At 44.8% G+C, this 20,112-nt stretch overlaps 1 protein-coding gene across 5 annotated transcripts in view; it reads right to left on the reverse strand.

The window, feature by feature from the left end:
• Positions 1 to 2,129: 2,129 nt before the first annotated feature.
• Positions 2,130 to 20,112, reverse strand: part of MCPH1 (microcephalin 1) — a 243,787-nt gene continuing 225,804 nt past the window's right edge. For all 5 annotated transcript variants that reach the window (XM_045997193.1, XM_045997192.1, XM_045997194.1 and 2 more), the window contains 2 exons: positions 16,373 to 16,610; positions 2,130 to 2,519 (listed from right to left, as the gene is read on the reverse strand). In XM_045997193.1, the coding sequence (XP_045853149.1) occupies positions 2,464 to 2,519; positions 16,373 to 16,610 (294 nt within the window). In that variant the 3' untranslated portion in view covers positions 2,130 to 2,463. The remainder of the gene's footprint in view (positions 2,520 to 16,372; positions 16,611 to 20,112) is intronic.

The following is a 20,112-nucleotide window of genomic DNA, read 5'->3' on the forward strand; positions in this document are numbered from 1 at the left end:
CCATTTGGAATACCAGGACACCATCTGGATTGTCAGAACTGGGTGGGGTGTATTACTAGCGTCTAGTAGGTAGAGACCAGTGATGGTGTTAAATGTACTACAATGCATGGGACAGCCCCCAACAGCAAAGAATGATCTCATCCAGGATGTCAGTGGTGCTGAGGTTGGCCAGCCCTGTCCTGGGTTTCTGGTCCATTTTGAGTTAATTTTTGTGTATGGTATGAGGTAAGGATCTACACATATTTTCTTTTGTTTTTGCATGTGAAGGATATAAGTGCATTTTTTCCTTCTTGTTTTTCTTTTTCCATGACATTTGTTGTAAGGAATATCCTACTGCATTGCATGGCCTGGTACCTTTGCTGAAAATCAACTGACCATAAATATTAAGATTTATACTTAGATTCTCTATTTTGTTCCCTTGATCTACATTCCACTTTTAGGCCAACACCACACTTCTTGACTGCTAAAATTTTACAGCACATTTTGAAATCCAGCAGAATAAATCATCCAGCATAGCTTTTTCTTAAAAACTGTTTTGCCTACTAGGGTTTCTTTGCATTTTCATATCAATTTTTAGCATCAGATTTTCAAACTCAACAAAAAAAGCCACCTGGGATTTTGATGATTACATTTAATCTATAGATGAATTTGAGGAGAACTGACATCAATATTGAGTCTTCTAATCCAAAAACTTGGCATATTTTGACGTTTTTCTCAGTGGTGATAGGTTTCAGTATACACCTCTTACATTTCCTGAAATTTTTTCCTATTGAGTTTATTTTTAGTTGCCATAGTAAATGGAATTGTATTCCTAATTCCACTTTTTAATTATTTATTGCAGTGCACAGAAACACAGTTCAGTTTTGTATATTGATTGTAAACTTGCTTACCTTGCTCATTTATTCCATATTATCTTTGATTCCTTATTATTTTCTACATGTAGTATAGTTTTACTTCTTCATTTCCAATCTACATGCCTTAATTCCTTTTTCTTGATGCCTTCTCTAGGTGTCATCAGCAGTACAGTCTCACATAGAAATGCTGAGAGCCACATACCTTTCAAAATTAAAATAGAGATCTCTGAGATACTTCTTAGCTCTGTGTTTCAGGTTAGGGATTACCAACCCATAGCAACTAACTAGGATTATTAGGAGAGTGCATGAGGTACCACCCATACAATGCTTAGTGTAATTGCTGACCCAAATTAGCATCCTCCTAAAATGTTACTTTTTAGGAAGATCTCAACCAGTCACTGGCAGGCCAGCATTAGGAATCAGAACTTGACCCTGACGGTGCAGGCCTGGGTGGTCATCTGTGGCTGATGGGGTAGGGGACAGTCCCCAAAATGTCAGCACAATTTTCATCAGCCTCCTGGGAATCTTTGGTGTTGTGGGCGCTCTGCCAAGTACCTGAGCTTCAAAGTAGCCAAGCCCACCGTGGCTGTGGCTATCACAAAATAGGGTTAATAATGCGGAAGCGGGGGGGGGGGGAGGGGGGCGCGGAGGCCTGCTGAGTTGTACCGAGGCTCAGTTGCTCTTGGGGCTTGAGTAATAGGAGGGGATTGTCTGGGGCATATGTAATGTTAAAACTAAGAGGAAACCCTTATTTCCCTGCACATTTTATCTCCTTCTTCAAAGGTTTATTGTAGAAGCTGTTACGCAAATTTGTTGAGGGACTTGAAATTTATTAAGGTTGGAATAACAGCAGAGATGAAGAACGGATAACATGGGGAGGGAACAGTACCAGGAGGAAGTCTTCGAGGCACCTTCAGCCTTGTGAGGACTTAGCATTTCTCTCCTTTAGAAGGTGAGCAGTTAGTGTGTATGCGATTCAGCCCACTGCCAATTTCCTCTAAGGAACGGCAAGCATTGTGTAGCTGTGATCTCTCGTTGGTAATTTCTCCTCACCATAAACCAACCCAGAGAAGCAGGGCTCTTCTAGTGGCAATAATTACTGCAGAGCTCCCACACCTGTCTTTCTTAGTTACTTTGAGAAGAATCTCAAGTAGGTAAAAAGTAACCCTAATAACTGATTGATAACCTTCGTGTCTAGGATATGAAATGTCAGTGAAGATCTTTGAGTCCAACCAGGAAACTTAAGGTGTTCTTTGATCTGAGTAATAAAACAACTTAAAGGAATTCCCACTCTTTATTTAACAGTAAGGTGCTTCCATGACCAAGGTTCTGTGACCTTCTAATCATGATCATCATTAAAATACTAAGATTGGCATTACACAGAAAAGGCCCAAATAGAGCTGGTCAGTGCTTCTTTAAAGCACAAATTCAGTCATTAGAAAGGCAAACGGAGGAGGTTCTTTATATAAAAACCACAAGGCACACATGTGATGATATAAAAAGGCATCGCTTCGATGTCCATTCCTTCTCTGAGTGTCTGCTCATGCCGGTGTCCAGAGACAACTCTGTGAGTATTGGTAGCAGCCCGTGGCGTTGACTGGCGGCTCCGTCACTGCAGCAACAGGTAGTTGTCAAAGGCACAGGCCTTGTGCTGAGTGATTGAATCTAGAGAAAGAGAAAAGCGGGTCAGCATTTACAACGGCCAACCATACAGCAGAACAGCAGCCTTTTTATGTACGCGAGGTCCTATTTTAAAATCTTACATGGCTTAGAGCTGCCCTGTCTGTACGTCCACGTAGCACATGCGGCTACTTGAAGTAAAAGAAATAATTCAGTCCCCGTCACACTCGCACATTTTAAGGGCTCAGTAGGCACATACTCCTATAGAGACTGGACATACAGGGTGTTGCCATCATGGCAAGATACTATGTTAGGCTGGGAAGTTTGCCAGTCTGTGGCATGCGGGACCAGAATTCTAGTGTCTGCTAGCTACAGAAAAGACTCTCTGGTACAAGGCAAAGTCTGTATATATGTGAGTTGCCCATACAGCGCAACCGTGTAGGCCGTGGAGCTAGCCCATCTACCTAGCTGAGTACTTCACGCAGAGTACGGACTTAGTAAGCAGTTTCTACTACTCAGGTCTTTAGAGCGCACTAGTCCAGCTTCTTCAACGGCAAGATAAAGTCCTCGCAGTCTGAAGGCCCGTCATTTCACCAAAGTCACAAGAAGTCCCCTGGCCCAGGAAGAGCGACAGATGCAGGAGCACGTGCCGCTCCCAGCCCTGCTTGTGGGAGGATGAGAGAGGAGCGCGGCTTGGCCGCACTGGTGGAACTGCAAATTCCGTCACAGTCAACGTCACAGTGACTATTATGGGATGTCCACAGGGATGGCTGATTATGCTGAAGGGTCTTACGATGCCACAACGACGAGCGATAGCAGAGAGAAAGTCAAAAAATAGGTTTGTTCTGTGAATACAGGAAGACAGTGGAAGACAAAATGACGCATCGTAGTTGTAGGTCCCGACAGTGTCCCAGAATTCAGTCGTGACCTGCCCAGGACAAGGGCACCTCCCCACAAAAGGTCTGAACCAGTGAGCTGAATTTCAGAGGGGAGGGGCACTAACACTTGTTTTGTATAGTATATAGACGATATAACATTAAAACTAATATGCTGACACACCTTTTACAACCATTAGTAGCACTAAGCACAACCACTTCTCTGCACAATGCAGTGAAGTAACAGTATTATGACTTACATTTTAGTGTTAGTCCTTTATTCACGGTATGTGTTGTACATATTTTCTCTGTCATTCACCTTTTGACTTTTCTTACGCAAAGAAGTTTTTATGTATGTATTCAGACTATGTAAATCCTTTACTGCATCTGGACTTTGAACCATGGGTAGAAAGCTTTTCCCTTTACCCTGTTTTAAAGCAATTCACTCATACTTTCTTCTGGGTGGTAAAACTCTGTGGATTCAATTTTTACACCTAAGATTTCTGACAGGATGTCATTTTTGAAAGCCAGAAAAGATTGCAAAAAAGATGGCAATCCTGCCTAATTAATCAAAAATCAAATATAACACAATGCAAAATATTTTTTAAAAGGGAAAACTTATAAAAAAGTAACACACTTATTCTGGTGTTTACATGAAAGAAAAAATACATAGCAAGAAATTTTTGAAGAAAAGGAATAGTGAGAATTTGATATACTAGATACCAAAACACACTATAAAATTACAGTAGTAAAATCGTACGTAATTAGCAGAGAACCAGATAAATGGATCAACAGGAGCATCTGGAAACGTATCCTTGCATATATGGAAAATTAACAGATGAGCCAAAGGGCATTCAAAATCAGTGCCGAATGGGCGAGTGACAAACAGATGGTACAGTCCCTTCACATCACACAATAAATAAATTACAGATGAATAAGCTATAAACAAGAAATGTAAGTATTAATAGAGATAGACTAGTTCTAAAGCTCAGGGGGTAGAGACAACCTTTCTAAGTGAAACCCAAATTCACGTGCCTTGGGAAAACGGAATTTGAATCCACAGAGATTAATAATAAAATATTAAACCCTCTGTAACACAGAATACACAATAAACAGAATTAAAGATGGGGCATTTGAGAGAATTTTACACTTAGAACCCAAGATTAGGGACCATATTTTAGAAGGATTCTGTCGAACAGTGTGAAAAAGAAAAACAGCCTAATTTCAAAATAGGCCAGGGACAAGGACAGGCTATCCATGAAACCTAGATCCTCTCTCTAAGACAGTCCTACTCATCTGTAACTTAGTAGTTAGGGAACAACAAATTAAGTAACACAATCTATTCGTCCAATTGATCAGATCACCAAATAATGAAAATATGGGTCATGTCCAATACTGGTGAGGACGTGGGGAAACAGGGACATCCATATGCCGTAAAATACTCGCACAACCGAGTGTGTCAAGACTGAAAGTACACATTAGCCGGGACCCCGCGATGCCAGAGAGACGAATCTGCTTCGCAGAAATCCTTACGCCTAGGATTGCGCTCAAATAATCAGAGCTCAAAATGATCTCTTAAAATTGAATTCAAATTGTTTCAGCTTAACCTACAAAGTCCATAAAAGCAGAAACTGTGGAAATCACCTCAAACATCCAGCCACGAGCGCATGGCATAATCACACTCCCGCCAAAGGCTCAGAACGAGGTTGCTGTTTCTGTGTTAAAATGGAAGCTCTCCTAGACAGAGTCAAACAAAAACTCAAGGAATATGTGAGCCTCCGTCTCTCAGAAAACCCTTGAACAATACCTTGGTTTATATACATTTATTTCCACATAACTATGTTTTTTACAAATTAAAACCACTCTTCCAGCTTTAGGTAGTTGAAGGAAGGGTTGTTAAGGTTTGGGGACTTTATGTATTTCTCTGTTTGAGTTCTTTGACCTAAAATCAAATGTCAGTCCACACGTCCATGCGGGCATCCGTCTGTTCATTCACTCACTCGCTCGCTCGCTCATTCATTCATTCACTCATTCACTCATTCGCTGGCGGATAAAAGGTTGACTGGAGAAGAGGCAAATTTTTAATTTAGATAAAACAGAACCCTAAACGTGACTTCACAACTATGTGTGTGGCGGACCCCCACTTGTGTGGTGGGCTCCATGCTGGCCCCACGTAAGGAATTATCCCACGGGCTCGGGAGAAACGGTGCTGAGGTACGTGTAGTGTTGTGCCTGTGCGTGTGCTGAGCAAACCCGGGAGTCAGAAGAGCTCCTGACCGTGGCCTGGTGGCTGGCAGCCAGGACGTCCGTGTCCAGGGAGCCCCTCATGTCTCCAGGTCCCCAAACATGTAAACACACACATGAAAAACGACTTCTGTCCAAGTTCATTTGTCATCTGAGGACAGCCACATTCCCCAAATTCCAATGTCACATCATACAAATAATCCGCAAACACCCCATAAAATGGGACCAACAGGACAGATGTCAGAGGAATGCCAGTCCTGCTCAGTGGAAAGAGAGACAAACAGTACACGAGTAGCTCCCGTGAAATTTAAACTGGAAGAAAAAAAAAAAGTTTTATTTTAACAAGGTTAGTTAGCAGGTCTGGGCGCACATTTACACACGAATTACACGAATTAGTTTACTGGCTGTACTTCTGTGTGGTCTGAGGATTAGGATAGTGAAGGAACGTGCTGTTTTTTTATAGTGTGGTGGGCAAGTCGGTTTATTGACACTCCCATGGCCGGCAGCTAATGGCACTGTGTGTGGAAAGAGCTAGAACTCTCAGGACCCCACTGGGAGCTTTATCTTAGCTTGTCACAGCAGCGGACAACTCTAGGGCTGAAACAGGAGCAGCCACGCAGCCAGACACTCGGCTATGGGATCGGCTCTCCCGCTCTGTAGGACAGGAGTCACCCGGCCTCCGGGAACACGTAAGACAGGGGCTTGACACTGAAGGCACCCTTAGCAGTCGGGCCCAGCCGGTCACAAACGATCCTGCCACTGCCCATCCCATAATTGTCCTCTGCGGCTCTCACGTCCCTCTGGAACCACACCGAACCAGATGTGGCAGTCTTGCAGGCTCTGCGCTGGATGCTGAGTGAGCCCCTGTTCCTTCAGGGCTTCGACGGATCCTGATCTCTGGGAACATCCGCGTTCTCTGCGATGCTCAAATTCAAGTCTGGGAGCTGTCATCGACTCCTCTGGCCTGGTATGCCACGGGCTGTCTATCAGCAAGGCCAGCTGGCTCTAGAAGTTCTATCAGAAGTCTGGCAGCTTCACATCACCCGCTCTGTCACCCCCTGGTCGTGACCACCCACCATCGTTTATCACCGGAACCAGGGCAAGGGTCTGAAACTGCTCTCTCTGCTTCTGCTTAAAGATATGTATTCTCCCACTTCAAATCCTTCGGTGGCTTCCATGTAGACTTGGAACAAAAACTAAAGGTGTCACCGTGGCTCAAAAGGGGCCTTGAGTGGTCCAGCCTCTGGCTACTTCTCCAGCTTCGTTTCTCATCACTTTCTCCTCTCACAGGGTTGCAAACACTCCAGCGTCTCTGCTGCTTCTCTACATTGGTCCTAGCTGTTCCCTTAGCCTAAGAGGCCAGTCCCTTAGATCGAGAGGCGCCCACGCTGGTGTTCCTCATTGGGGTCTCAGCTGAAATACAGCTCTTCTGCGAGGAGCCAACCTCTCTGTGCCTGTAACGACCCACACCCTGTTTTCTTTGTAGCATTTATCACCAACAGGATTTCAAAAACACTTTATTGTCTGTCTTCATTAGAATGTAAGTCCCACAGGGGCAAGCCCTGTATCTGCCTTGGCAACTCCTATTCCAGTGATGCCCACATTATGCTAGGAGCTCAAGACAGAACCCGAATGAGTGAGTGAATGACCTGAAATCATGTATAGTTGAAGGAAGCTGCTTAGTCTAAAATAGTGGAGAGTTTTCCCATCTGCTCTGGTACTAGGTTGGACATAGTCATGTATTGAAAACTTTCCCAAGAGCATATACCAAGGATGGGGGCTGTTGTCACAGGATAGTCCGCTAGCTTATTCCCGGTATACTAACGGTCACCTCCCACCCAAGAAAGGTGAGAGAAATGATACTATTGGGGGCTAGCCTTGAATTCACTAGTTTTTCTATTATGTTTTATATTAATTTACTACTGGATATAGAAATGCTCATGATTTTACCAAGTGAATCTAATACACTAATCTTGCTGAATCAGTTATAACTGTTTCTTAATTGTCCCAGATTTTCCTATGTAAGCAGCTGTATCATATGCAAATATGAGGATTTGTCTCTTTCTTTGTAATTCTTACATTTCCTTTGTGTGTCTCATCCCTTTGGTTAGGAACTCTTGATCTCTGTTGAAAGAATAAGAGTAGTCATACGTATTTTGTACTTGCTTAAACCTCAAACTAAGGTTTTTATTACAAAATAAAAGATATACTGTAGATTTTCTATAGATAAATTACCACATTAAGAAAGTTCTCTTTTATTCCTAGTTAATGAAGAGTCTTTATCACGACCAGACACTGGAATTTTCTCTCTTTTTAACATCTGAGAAAATTAGTGGATCAGAAAAAAAAGATTTAATGACATCTATCTTTACGTTCTTTGGCTAAACCCTACTTGATTGCATGTTTCTTAACACATCGCTAAATTTAATTCGCAAAATATTTTCTCTTGGAAATCTATATCCATATAAATTTAAGTAGTATTAGTTCAAGATCATGCTAGCCTTATAAAATGAGGTAAATAGCTTCCCTCTTTAGTTTTCTCTGCAGTAATTTGTAATGTTTGGTCTTACCTGTCCTAGACAGTTTTAACAGTATCTTGAAAATGTTTTCTGTAGTAATACAAACATGACATGAAAATGTTTTCTGTAGTAATACAAACATGACATGCAATTTACCATTTTAACCATTTTTAAGTGTATCAGTTAAGAACATTCACAATGCTATGTGACCATTACCACTACTCATTTCCAGAATTGTCTCATAATCCCAAATACAGTCTCTACAGTCATTAAATAATCACTCAGCAGTCTAATTCCCACCTCCTCCTAGACCCTGGCAACCTGTATAAGCTCTCTCTCTATGGACTGGTCTGTTCTAGGTAATTCATGTAAGTGGAATCATATAATATTCGCCCTTTGGTGGCTGGCTTATTTCACTTAACATGTTTTTAGTGTTCATTCACTTTGTAGCATGTATCAGAATATCTTTCCTTTTTATGGTTGAATGATACCCCATTGTACATACAGACCACATTTTGTTCCGCCGACAGACGTTTGAGTCGCTTCCACATTCTGGCTATTGTCAACAGTGCTGTTATGAACACACGTCTGCAAATATTTGTTCAACTCTTTGAGGCATATAACTGCAAGTAAAATTTCTGGGTCACAAGCTAGTTTTGCTTAATTTTTTGAGGAACAACCGTACTGTCTCCTACCCTGGCTTCTCCAATATCCTCAACAGCGCTTGTTTTTATGGTAGCCATCCTTACGGGTCTCAAGTGGACCTCATGGTGATTTTAATCTGCATTTTCCTAATGATTGGATGATGAACATATTTTCACATGCTTATTGGCCATTTGTATATCTCCTTTGGAGAAGTGTCTAGTCAAGTCTTGGGCCCATTTTTTAATCAGGTCTTTGGTTGTTGCTGAGCTGTATTAATTCTATTTTTTCGATATCAACCCTTACTTTAGCAAACATTCTCTCATTCCATAGGCTGGCTTTTCACTCGGTTGATTGTGTCCCATGATGCATGCAGGTTGTCTTTTTGTTTTTCTTGTTTTGATTTGTCACCTATTTTTGTGTTTGTTGCCTACCCTGCAGCTTTTAAAAGCAGTTTCTACCTTTTTCCCTGCACGTGTTATTCCAGGCGAGCGAGCAAGTCAGTTTCTTGGGTATTTCCCAAGCAGGTTAGAACAAGTAAGGGCTGCATTCCAGGAGAGGAAACCGAGATGGTGGGGCACGAGTAGGAGTCACACAGCTTCCCTACTGCCTTGAACATAGCTTGGCTTGATCGGCCTTTGGCCTGCTTGCTAAACCTTTGGTTGCTCTGCACCACTCCTACAGACTTGGTTTAGACAGTCAGCTCTGTCTGGGGGGTTTTTGGTGTTTCTGTAGGGAAGATGAGAGCCTGGACCTTTTCAGTCTACCATTTTGCGGACGTCACTCTGGGCAGGTGTCTTTTTTTTGACAGAGGGTGAGAGGCATACATTTATCCTTCAGTTTTTTTAATGGTTGATATTGTTCCGATTTTCTATCTCTTGAGTTTATTCTGGTAATATTTTTTCTAGAAACTGTCCGTCTTATTTTCAAAATGACTGGTATGAATTTATTCAGCGTGCTCTCCTGATTTCTAAATATCCTTATTGTCCCTGTAGTAGCAGCCTAGTTCTGTTCATAGAATGTTCACGGGAACCTTTTCTCTTCCTCTTTTGATACTGCTAAGACTTTTGACTACTTATGGTTTTCTTTCCCCCAGAGAATTTTTTCATCTTTCTAAAACCTTTTTTTGCCTTGATTTTGTTAATATTTGATACATTTTTATTATTCATTTCCTCCGACATTCTCTATTTGTCGCTATGTATTCATTCATCCTCAAGTACCAGAATTTAAGAAAAAGTGAATAAAAAAATAAGATCTTCATCCACGGATTTTTTTCTCTTCCTGCAAACTGGGAACAGCTTCTTGTCATTCCACTCAGGCCGGATCCTTCAGCATCAGTCTCCGCACGCACCATCTGACTACCTCTGTTAGTGGCTGCGCAGAGATGCCACTTACTGGGAGTGGCATTAAGCTCTTACTTTTTACAAAGGAAGAGTCTGAACGGAGAAGACGGTGCCTAGGAACGCTGAATCTTTAAGTCACCAAGCGGCTCTGGCAGAGAAATTCAGATCCCTTCATTTGATAAAGGCACAGGTCTCAGAACTCGTGTGACTTCAGAACTCGTTTCCCGCAGTGTTCCTCCGCTGCGGTGCGTGTTCATAAAGCAGCCCATCCTGGGAGGCTTGAACAATAGGAATTATGATCTCACAGCCCGGGGAGGCCAGGAGCCCAAGATCAAGGTAGCAGCAGATCTGGTTTGTCCTGAGGCCTCTCTCCATGGCTTGCAGATGCTGTCTTCTCTGTCCTCACGTGGCCTTCCCTCTGTGCACACATTGCTGGCGTCTCTTGTGTTCTCCTGAGGATACCAGTCCAAGATCAGGGCTCCCCCACCATGATACTGTTTGATCACCTCTTGAGGGGCCATGACCTCCAAACACAGTTACGTGCCAAGGTCCTGGGGTCAGCATGTCAGCATTCAAATCTGGGGGGGCACAATTCAGTCCATAACAAAAGGCCCATCGCTTTCCGTTCTGTGGCGCTCAGTACTAACTGCCTAACATGCAACACTGAAAAGCTCGCCATGCTTCACAGACACACGAAAACCTCTTGTAAAGAGTGTTACTACACTCGGTCTGGCAGCAAAGAGCCTAAACTGCTGGCCACGTCCCACGTGGCTGAGCTCTGGGATTTCTTTATGGCCATTAACCCCCAGCCCCCGAGGCAGGGCTGGAGTTCCTACTGGAGCAAGGACCTCTGCACAGGGGAGCACCCACGAACCTGTGCCCAAGACAGTCCTGTAAGCCTGTCAAAACCCGAATGCCCAACATGGCTGCCACGGGGCCAGCGTGAATCCCCAAACCCAGGACGGCATTGCTGGTGGTGGACATAAAATGCCGCTGTGGTCCCACTATTTCCCGTTCTGAGTTGAATACGCAGCTGCCTGTCCTCTTCTACTTTGTTTTTTGTTTTTAAGTGAGGCCTGAAAACTGCCCTGGCTTGTAAGGTGCAGGGGAGGGTCTTTTATTTTCCACTTTGCTGGTCAAGATGCTTCTTAACTTCTGTATCACCGATGAGGCTCACATCCAGTGACTGGAGGTCAGTTGGCATAAATATAACACAGAAGCTGAGTGAGACAGGTTAGGGAAGTTCAAAGGTCACCATCTAGGACCACTAGTTGACCAGTGAATACAATTAAGGGGAAATCTACTTTCTGAGCACACGCTTCCCCTTATCTCTCCAAGTTAATGCTTGCTATTTCAGCAGCTGGCAGTTAATTTTTTAAAAAAAGATGTGTGTGTATGTATGTATACATACATACACACACATACACACACACATGTGTATATATATATACTTTTTAAGTCATATATATATTTTTAAAACTTAAACAATGAGATGCCAAAATTACAGAATTCCACCAGTTTTAGTTCCCATTCATTTCTATCCTGGTAGATGTCATCCATTTGAGAGCAACTCAAAACATAAATAATTCATCATGTCATCTGTGATTGCGTCTTAAGAGTCTGCCGTCACTTTCTGACTAGTTGCTGAGCTCCTAGGGGAGGATGGTGTCAGGCAGTGTCCTGATGGGGGTGGGGGGCGGGCTGGGGGCAGACCCGCCCCAGGTTCTCCCTTTCTCTTCCTCAGCACATGGACTCTGTGCCTGTGACTCGTTCCTTCTATGCAGTAAACGTGGACAGAACCCCAACATCATCTGTTTAATCATGCACCCCAAGGGCAGAGGCCCCCGAGCGGCCTTGCTTTCACAAAATGCCACATTCGAGAGCTTTTTTCTAGGCCCAGTTCTGTGGTCAGCCATCCAGGGAAACAATGATCTAGGCTAGCCTGCAAAAGCCTAGCCACATGCTATCAGAGATCTTTTTCCTGAAAACATTGACATGGGGAGACAGTCAAATCAAATGCTTTTTATAAGTTATAAGGAAATCACGCAGAGGCTAATTTTTTTCCCCCTTTGGCAACACTGTGGAGCACATTACATTACGTTCCCACAATAGCATAAAATGTATGTCTTATCACTTGAACATAGCCCAGACAATAAAAGGGCGCCCGAGACTGGAAATATGTCTTCTGTGAAAGGCCAAACCAGCCGTCAGTGATAACACCAATGTGGGGGATGCAGAGAGTGAGAAGACAGGGTTACAGCACAAAAATCTGCAGACTGGTGAGAAATGCACTGGGGTCTCGGGGCTCCCGACTTCTCTCCAACCCTTCCCTGAAGACGCCAGTCAAGTCACTGGGGACTCTCTCCTCTTACTGTCTTGGTATGTTAGATGGGAATTCTGTTCTGGGGTGTGCTGGGGAAAGTGAAATTACTGGAACTTGCTTCCATTCCGATGTCAGGTAAAGGTGACATTTTGTTTCCTGGTGCCGGGAATTTGGTTTTTGTTTTCCTGTTTATTTTCATACATATTCAAGTGCCCGCAAGTATTTTCTCTCTCAAAAATCCCCATTTCTCCTTCTGGTGCAATGATTCATCGAGAATCTTGGCCTAAGCATACTGCTGTTTCAGGGAAAATGGACTCTGGGGAATGAATTGGGAACATAATCATGACCGTTCAAATGGCCTCGTTATAAGGCAACCCAGCATGAAGGAGACTCTCCACGGAGCCAATGAGTAAGACACGGCTTAAATTTCACATGGTGAGCCCTGTTTGGAGATTTCATAAATTCACACCATTCTGTGCCAGCAATATAAGGCAGCAGCCAGGAGGGTAAGCTGGCTGAATGCTCCTTGTCCTGACCAGTGGCCCCCAGAGAAAGAACTGGAGGTTAGAAGAAAGTCTTATGCTGGAAGAATCTTTTTTTTTTTTTTTTTAAATATAAGTGTTGGGTCAGATGGTGAAGGGATAAAAAGGCTTATCTGAAGGACTATAGTGCTAGGATGTTGGAGGTCTTAGGGAAAGAGAATTTTTTTTTTCTTTTTTTAGTGGTGATCATCTTTCTTTCTGCCAAAAAACAAAAAACAAAACAAAACAAAAACTTCTCAGAGGTTTCTAATGGCTAAAAAAAAAATCTGCTTGTGCATCCCCTGTGACTTTATTGTATCTGCATAAACAAAGATCCCATAAAACATAGGAATAAATATAAAGGTACTAAAAAAAAACTTGGAATCTTTTATTTTGGAAAGCAAAGGACAAATCTGAAACTGGGTACAACAAGCTACTTTTTAAGACTTTTAAATACTTAAAGTTAAAAGAGTAAATTCAAACTACTCTTAAGTCTCAGGGTGACTTAACTCTTACACGCTGATCTCCTAGTTGGAACAAATTTATAGTATCGCTTTTTATAATTTGTCACAAAATAACTAAATAACTTTCTTTTAAATTGATGCCTTAACATGGTTTTAATTTTAACTTACAAGGGATTTGACTCCAAATTTTAATTGCTCAACATTTTGGGAATAAAATATTGTCTAGACATGCTCCCTGTGGAAGCTCAAGGGAAGGAGAAGTCTTCAGAAGAGAAAATGTTGCTGTGTCCGTGTATACTGTCACCCAGGATCATGGGCTGTGCCCACTGTGGCTGTGAGGTACCACCGTGGGAAGTCAGCAGGGCAGGGGTGATCACCCTGTGGAACAGAGGAGTGCATCGGGTGCAGAGACAAGAGGTGGTTTGCCTCTGCCCCTGCTCGGAGAGCAAGCCGGTGGCACAGCCCTGATAGGAAAGTACACGCAATGCTCAGGACCATGTGTTTTGTGGGTCTATGCGTAGATGCAAAGACATATAAATGAAATCTCCATTACTGGCACAAAGCTGGAGCTATTGTATTGTCACTCAATTCAAAAAGAGAAGAGTATAAACTCATAAACGTAAAAAATGCATGTTGCAATACCCAAGTCACCAGAGGAGCCCTGGTGTGGACAGGGGCAGCAGCCAGAGCGTCGGGGGACTCACCTAAGGGGTGAGGATTTCATCACTCCAAGAGCCAAGGATTCCAGAACACACAATACCCGGAAGTTGCCAAGGGCACACGCAGATGGTGTAATCAATGACAAATCAGAAACAGGACATGAATTATGGGAGAGGAAAGAAACCCGGGCCTGCAGCCCCAGCTCTGAAACCGAGAGAATTCCACAGGGTGTTGTGAAAGTTAAGCCCTGGGGTCAAGCAGGTAGAGATTTGCCTCCGAAAACCCCCCTCGCAGGAGAGCGGAGTGGCAAAACAACGGGAGGAACTGGGCCGGCGGCTGAACTGTGCATGGTCTGTGCATAAAAGCCATGGGCGGCAGGAAGGGGCGACAGTTCCCCAACCTGTAAATAATAACCGCACGGGCCCAGACGCTGGCCCTGGGCACGGTACACAGTTTGCAGACGCTGTGAAGATTAGTTGTTGATATGCACCATTGATACCAATCATGTGCACAGTTCCGTTAGCCGAATGAGACATTTTTTATAAAGCAAAATTCTGGTTTCCAGTTGGTGTCATTTTGATACATGTGCTTTTCTAAAAAAAAAAAAAAAAAAAAAAACAACCAAAAAACAAGAACCTCTGTTTCAGAACATAGGATGTTTTGAAGGTTATATTCTTGGCATTTAGAAGAGAGTAAACAGGGGCGCCTGGGTGGCTCAGTGGGTTAAGCCTCTGCCTTCAGCTCAGGTCATGATCTCAGGGTCTCTGGGATCGAGCCCCGTATCGGGATCTCTGCTTGGCAGGGAGCCTGCTTCCTCCCCTCTCTGGCTGCTGCTCTGCCTACTTGTAATCTCTCTCTCTCTCTCTCTCAATCTGTAAAAAAGAAAAAAAAAAAAAAGAAGAGAGTAAACAGCCTCTTGGCTTTTGGACTGTAGCTAAAATCATAGATTTTTTTTAAAATTTGTTTCCAGGCAGAAGATAAATTACTTTGCACCAGAGAGTAAAAAATTACTCTTGATGGCCATACTTTTAAAATATATCAAAGGGTGACCATCAGTCATTTAAAAGATATTCATCAAATGTCTATTTGGTACATGCAAGCAGCTTGGACACAGTATCTACTTATCTGTTACGATATTGTCAAGAAGGGGTGAGAGAAGCCAGAAGTTGGGGACTTAGAGACAAGGGGAGGCAAACAGGAGGCAGACTCTGAGCAGGGAAGCGGGAGGGAGAGAATACGCTTCTCGGATCTCCGGGGGCCAGGCAGAGATCTCGGCTACGGTGCTGACACGGAAGTAATTCAGTAAGAGTGGAAGAAGAAGAGGTTTCAGGAGAACCCAATTCTGATTCCAGCCTCCCGACTGCGAGGCAGTTAGTCCTTGTTTGAGCCCCCGGCCTGCGGGACTTGGAAGGACAGCCCTGGAAAACTATTCCCTTCATGAAACACAGGCCAAGAAGGTTTATCCCGGAGCAGGTCCCCGAGTGCGTCTGCCACGTCCAGCACTATCACCGCACGCGTCCACCTGCCTCCCCCCACCCGCCGGCTGTCCTCGCTGCCTGTGCAGCCCACGTCGCAGTCTCGCTTAGCCTACTCCTCCCGGAGACCCCCGCAGCTCTCCCAGGGCTGGGGTCACAGACAAGCGCACCTGTCACCACACAGTCAGCCTCCTGGGAAGCAGAGCCCAGCTCGTGCCAGCTCTTGCCTTTGGGAATCGAGTGAAGCGTCTGGCATTTTCCATGACGCCACCAATGCTAGTTTGTACATGACGCTCATGTCCGACTGTTTTTTTTTTTAAATCTGTAGCCTCTCTCACACGAGCAAATGAGTGTCAGGAGCAGTGCACATGAGGAAGGGTGGGAGACCAGAGGGGGGATCCTGGCGGCTGGGCACGGGCCCACAGCCCCGGAAAGAGAGCAAGCCAGGCACCCGGGAGAGAGCGCATCCGAGCGAAGCGTGGACGGGCCCTGGGGTCTGGGGCAGCTGTGGCTAGGCTGGCTCTTCACACTAGTTAGTGGGGAAAAGTAGGTAGCGTCTAACAGCGTTGCCTCTGTCCTTGCAAACTGTACCTTGGATGACAGTCAAAAGGAGGAGGGTCTGGGTTGGCTTGTGACTGAGAGTGATTACGGGATTCTGTGAAGGCAGATGTGTGGATGCAAAGTGTCCATCCCAAAGCCCCGAGGCTACATTGCCAGGGGAAAAACCTGCTTGTGTGGCCAGGACCCCAGAACAGTGGCTCTAAAGGGGACACCAGCAGCTACGACAAGCCGAGGGCACCTTCCCCATCCATCCCTGGGCACAGAGTCCTACCTAAGATCCATGTTTCTGACAGATACGTGGTGGTCGCCTTCCTCTTTCCTAGGGAGGGTCCGATGAAGATGCCGGCCTGGCGTGGGATTCGCGTGATCCGACCCCCACACAGGAGGACCAGTTCCCGCAGCTTGGCTCTGGGGGGATTGCTGGCCGGGGTGATGAACATCACAGGCTGATCGGCAAACAGGGTTCCCTGGTACTGACCCGCAGAGAGAACACGCTCCAGGCGGCACAGCTGTGGGGCAGAGACGGAGGATTAGCAAGGCACGGCATCATTGCATTACGTAGGACAGGCCACTGGGAAGTTCACTTCCTTTTCTGGAAGAAGACCAGACCGAGGTAAGGTTGCACGTTCTCAGATGAATTCTGAATTCTGAGGATTGTGGGGAGATGATAACATTTAATGATAATGACAGACCACAAGCAGATAAAATTGACCTTTGGCAAAACTACAAACAAATTTATAGTCTCCCCTCCCCCCAAAAGGTTAGGCTTTTGAATTATTACAAATTCTAAACCAAAACAGTGAAAAGGAATCAACCGTTCAGTTGAGTGAGGCGAACAGCTTCGGCATCCTTAAATCCTAGTCAAGCTACGTGGGTGAGTGTGGGAGAGAAAATGAGAGTGTTGGGAAGGCATTCGACCCCCCCTCCCCCGGACCAGCGAGGTGCTTCAGGGCTCCCGGCAGGACGGTCCCGAGAGGGTCCCAGGCCCCGAGAGCTGCCTGCCTCGGGGAGAGCCCCCCAGTGGAGATGGCCAAAGGGAGAACGCAATGCCATCAAGCAGAGATCCTAGAGCTCTTCCCGACTCCTGAGGTGGTGGGGGGTGGGGTGGGAAGTGGGCAGAGGTTGCTTTCAGTGAGTCATCGTGGAAACGGTGATGGGGAGTATCAGAGATGGTGGGAAACATTTCAGAAATGGGGATGTTAAATCGGGCTCCTTTTTGTTCTGATAAAGTTGTGGTTGGCGGGCTGACCCAAGGGGCGGTGGGAAGGCCTGCTCACTCTAAACAAACATTTCACTAACTACAGATTAGCAAGGACTTCTTTTCAAGTGTGAATACCCTCTGGGAGACGTCGAGGGTGAACTGTCATCCACGGTTCGAGTATTTTAATCAGCTTATGTCCCTGAGGATGGAACTCAACATATGAGAGAAGTGGGCTCAGAGAAACTAAGGATTTTGACGGGAGACACGTGGGGAGAGAGATCACAGGGTGCCCCTCGGGGGAGTGTAACCTGCACAGGGCAGTGTGGCAGACGGGGGAGGATGACCAGCCCCGGAGCATGGAGAGGGGCTTGCTCAGGAGGTGAGAGGGCAGCGAAGGATACCTCCCTCCATCTATCTACCTCTCTGATTGAATGAATTCTTCTTCTATTAGGTGTTCCTACTCAGAAAACAAGCTCATGATGAAAAAAATTGTGCCAACATTAACAGAACCAACAATACAATTGAATATGGCCATGAAACTCTCTTCACTCAACACCGGTTTTGAATCATGCAACATAAGACATCACATTTAAGCACCTTCATCGGGTCAAGTAAGTGAAATGAAATTGTGAAACTGATAATGAAAGCAACAGTCCTTCTCATGGGTTAACTTTAATGCTTCCAGTAATTTCTAATATTCCTCTGAGATAGGGGGTAGGAAGGGTCTCATTTAATTTCACAGATGAAGACGCAGAGGTGGAAGCCTGCCAAGATAATCTGCTTTGGCTAAAATGGTGAGTTGGGCTGCAAGGAAAAAACCACGACCCCTCAACTTGGTGAGTCACAGTAACTAGAGATCAAGAAAGAATCTAATGTTGATATTATCCTGCATTTAAAAAACTAGTTATAAAAGTAGTTGATTGTTGAAACGATACAGAACGGTATAAAGTAAAATGAATTTTCCTACATTAAATACTTCTGTATGTTATTCAGATTCAGTGGCGGGGCACAGTCTCTTTTGGGGGGCGCGGTACTAACCTCTGCAGATCCATGTGTTCAAGATAGGGGCCCCTTCCCAGCCCAAGGTAAGACTCAGGATTGGTCCGAGCAAATCATGGCGATCTCATTTCCCTTGCAAAGGACTGGGTCAAACACGGGCTAGACTTGATCGTGGCCAGTGGGATCTGGGAACAAGTTCACTGAGGGCAGTCTTTCCTCACTAATATAAACTAATGCATAAGCAACATTACCTCTTATTGGCTGGACTCTGTCATGTTGACAGTAGGACAGCTGGAGTTACTGAAGGCACATGAGGCCATAAACCATGCTGAAAATGGCCAAGTGGGAAGGCCTAGATCACCTTTCTAAGTCGCTGGACTGACCATGCCAGGAATTTTCCTTCTCCTCCTTCTTCTCCTCTTTTTTTTTTTTTTTTTTTTTGGTTCTTTCTATGTCTAGTGGGGGTGCGGGGGATTTCTTTCATTTCTTTAAGCTACTTAATTGTTGAGATTTGTGCTTCCAGAAGTCTGAAGCAGCCAGATGCTGCCGTCCTCAGACCCTGCCCCCTACCAGAGGTAACCCCCGGTAAGGGATGGCTGTGTTTTTCTAAACTCCGTACAATGTTCACACACAAAAACATTCAGGATACAGTTTTTCTTAAAAACAAACACAAAAATAGGATCAAGGCTATATCTTGGTATGTGCATAAGCAATAAATCAAACCCATATTTAACCCAAGAGGAAAGGACATACGTAAGCCTTTCAAACGGTTAGAATGTGACCTGAGTAGCCGACCGCTTTGAGTCTCCATTCCCCTCCCACGTTTACTGAGTGCTTACTGTCTACCGGGCACGTGCAAGGTGCTGGGGAAGCAGAGAGGATTAAGACACGGTCCCTGACCTCGGTGTAAAGCACGTAATATGAAAGTCAACAAATGAAAATACTTCCTTTTATTTATTTACTCAGCTTGAAATTAAAGGAGGCAAAGAATTACAAAGGTCTTATTCTTTACTCAAAATAATTGAGACTACGTGCATGCTGACTTTCTAATCCTAAGTAAAACAATTTCTGGGAAAGCTTAATCAAGATTTAGGTTACCTAAAATTAAAAATTAATTTAGGAATTTGTCCTACGAATACACTCTTCAATGTATATGAGGACATGCACGGACTGGAGTTCATTGCCATAGAAACGATAATCGTCAAGTTCTAATCATATTACGACTATGGTAGGACCCACGATTCTCCTTATTACTGAGCCTCAGCGACGTGCATTCTCTAAGGGAAGGTCTCCAGAACGAGATCCTTCCCCAGTACTGCCCGAGGACAGACGGCCCGTTACTCAGCCTCGTGCCCCGGCACTTCACATCATCGGTCCACAGGACTCTGTCAACACGAGTTCAGCACAGCCTCACCCTAGAGACCATGTTGTCTCAGAAGGCACAGGTCATACACAGGCTTTGCTGCTTGCAGTGCCTCTGCCTTCAGAACCCTGACCGTGACTGGGTGACTATCTAGCCCAGAGCACCGCCGTGCCCCATTGGTGCATGCGGTAGATGCCAGATGACGCCCTCTGACCACGCCACCATGCCCTGAAAGCCTTACAGCTTATTATCATCATGGCCTTCTGATTCCATTTCAAACTTGTCAACACACGTTCACTCCAATGCCGTCAGCTGCAGAAATGGGTCTGGGTGGCAGTGGGCACTAACAGAAGTGGGGAGGGCACAGACTCCTTGCGCGGTGACCCTGGGGAGCTGCTCCTGTCCTTACAGACAGCCTCAGAGATGACCCGGTTTGTCAATATTGACC

Source organism: Meles meles, chromosome 2 (assembly GCF_922984935.1).
Source record: "Meles meles chromosome 2, mMelMel3.1 paternal haplotype, whole genome shotgun sequence".
Lineage (NCBI taxonomy): Eukaryota > Metazoa > Chordata > Mammalia > Carnivora > Mustelidae > Meles > Meles meles.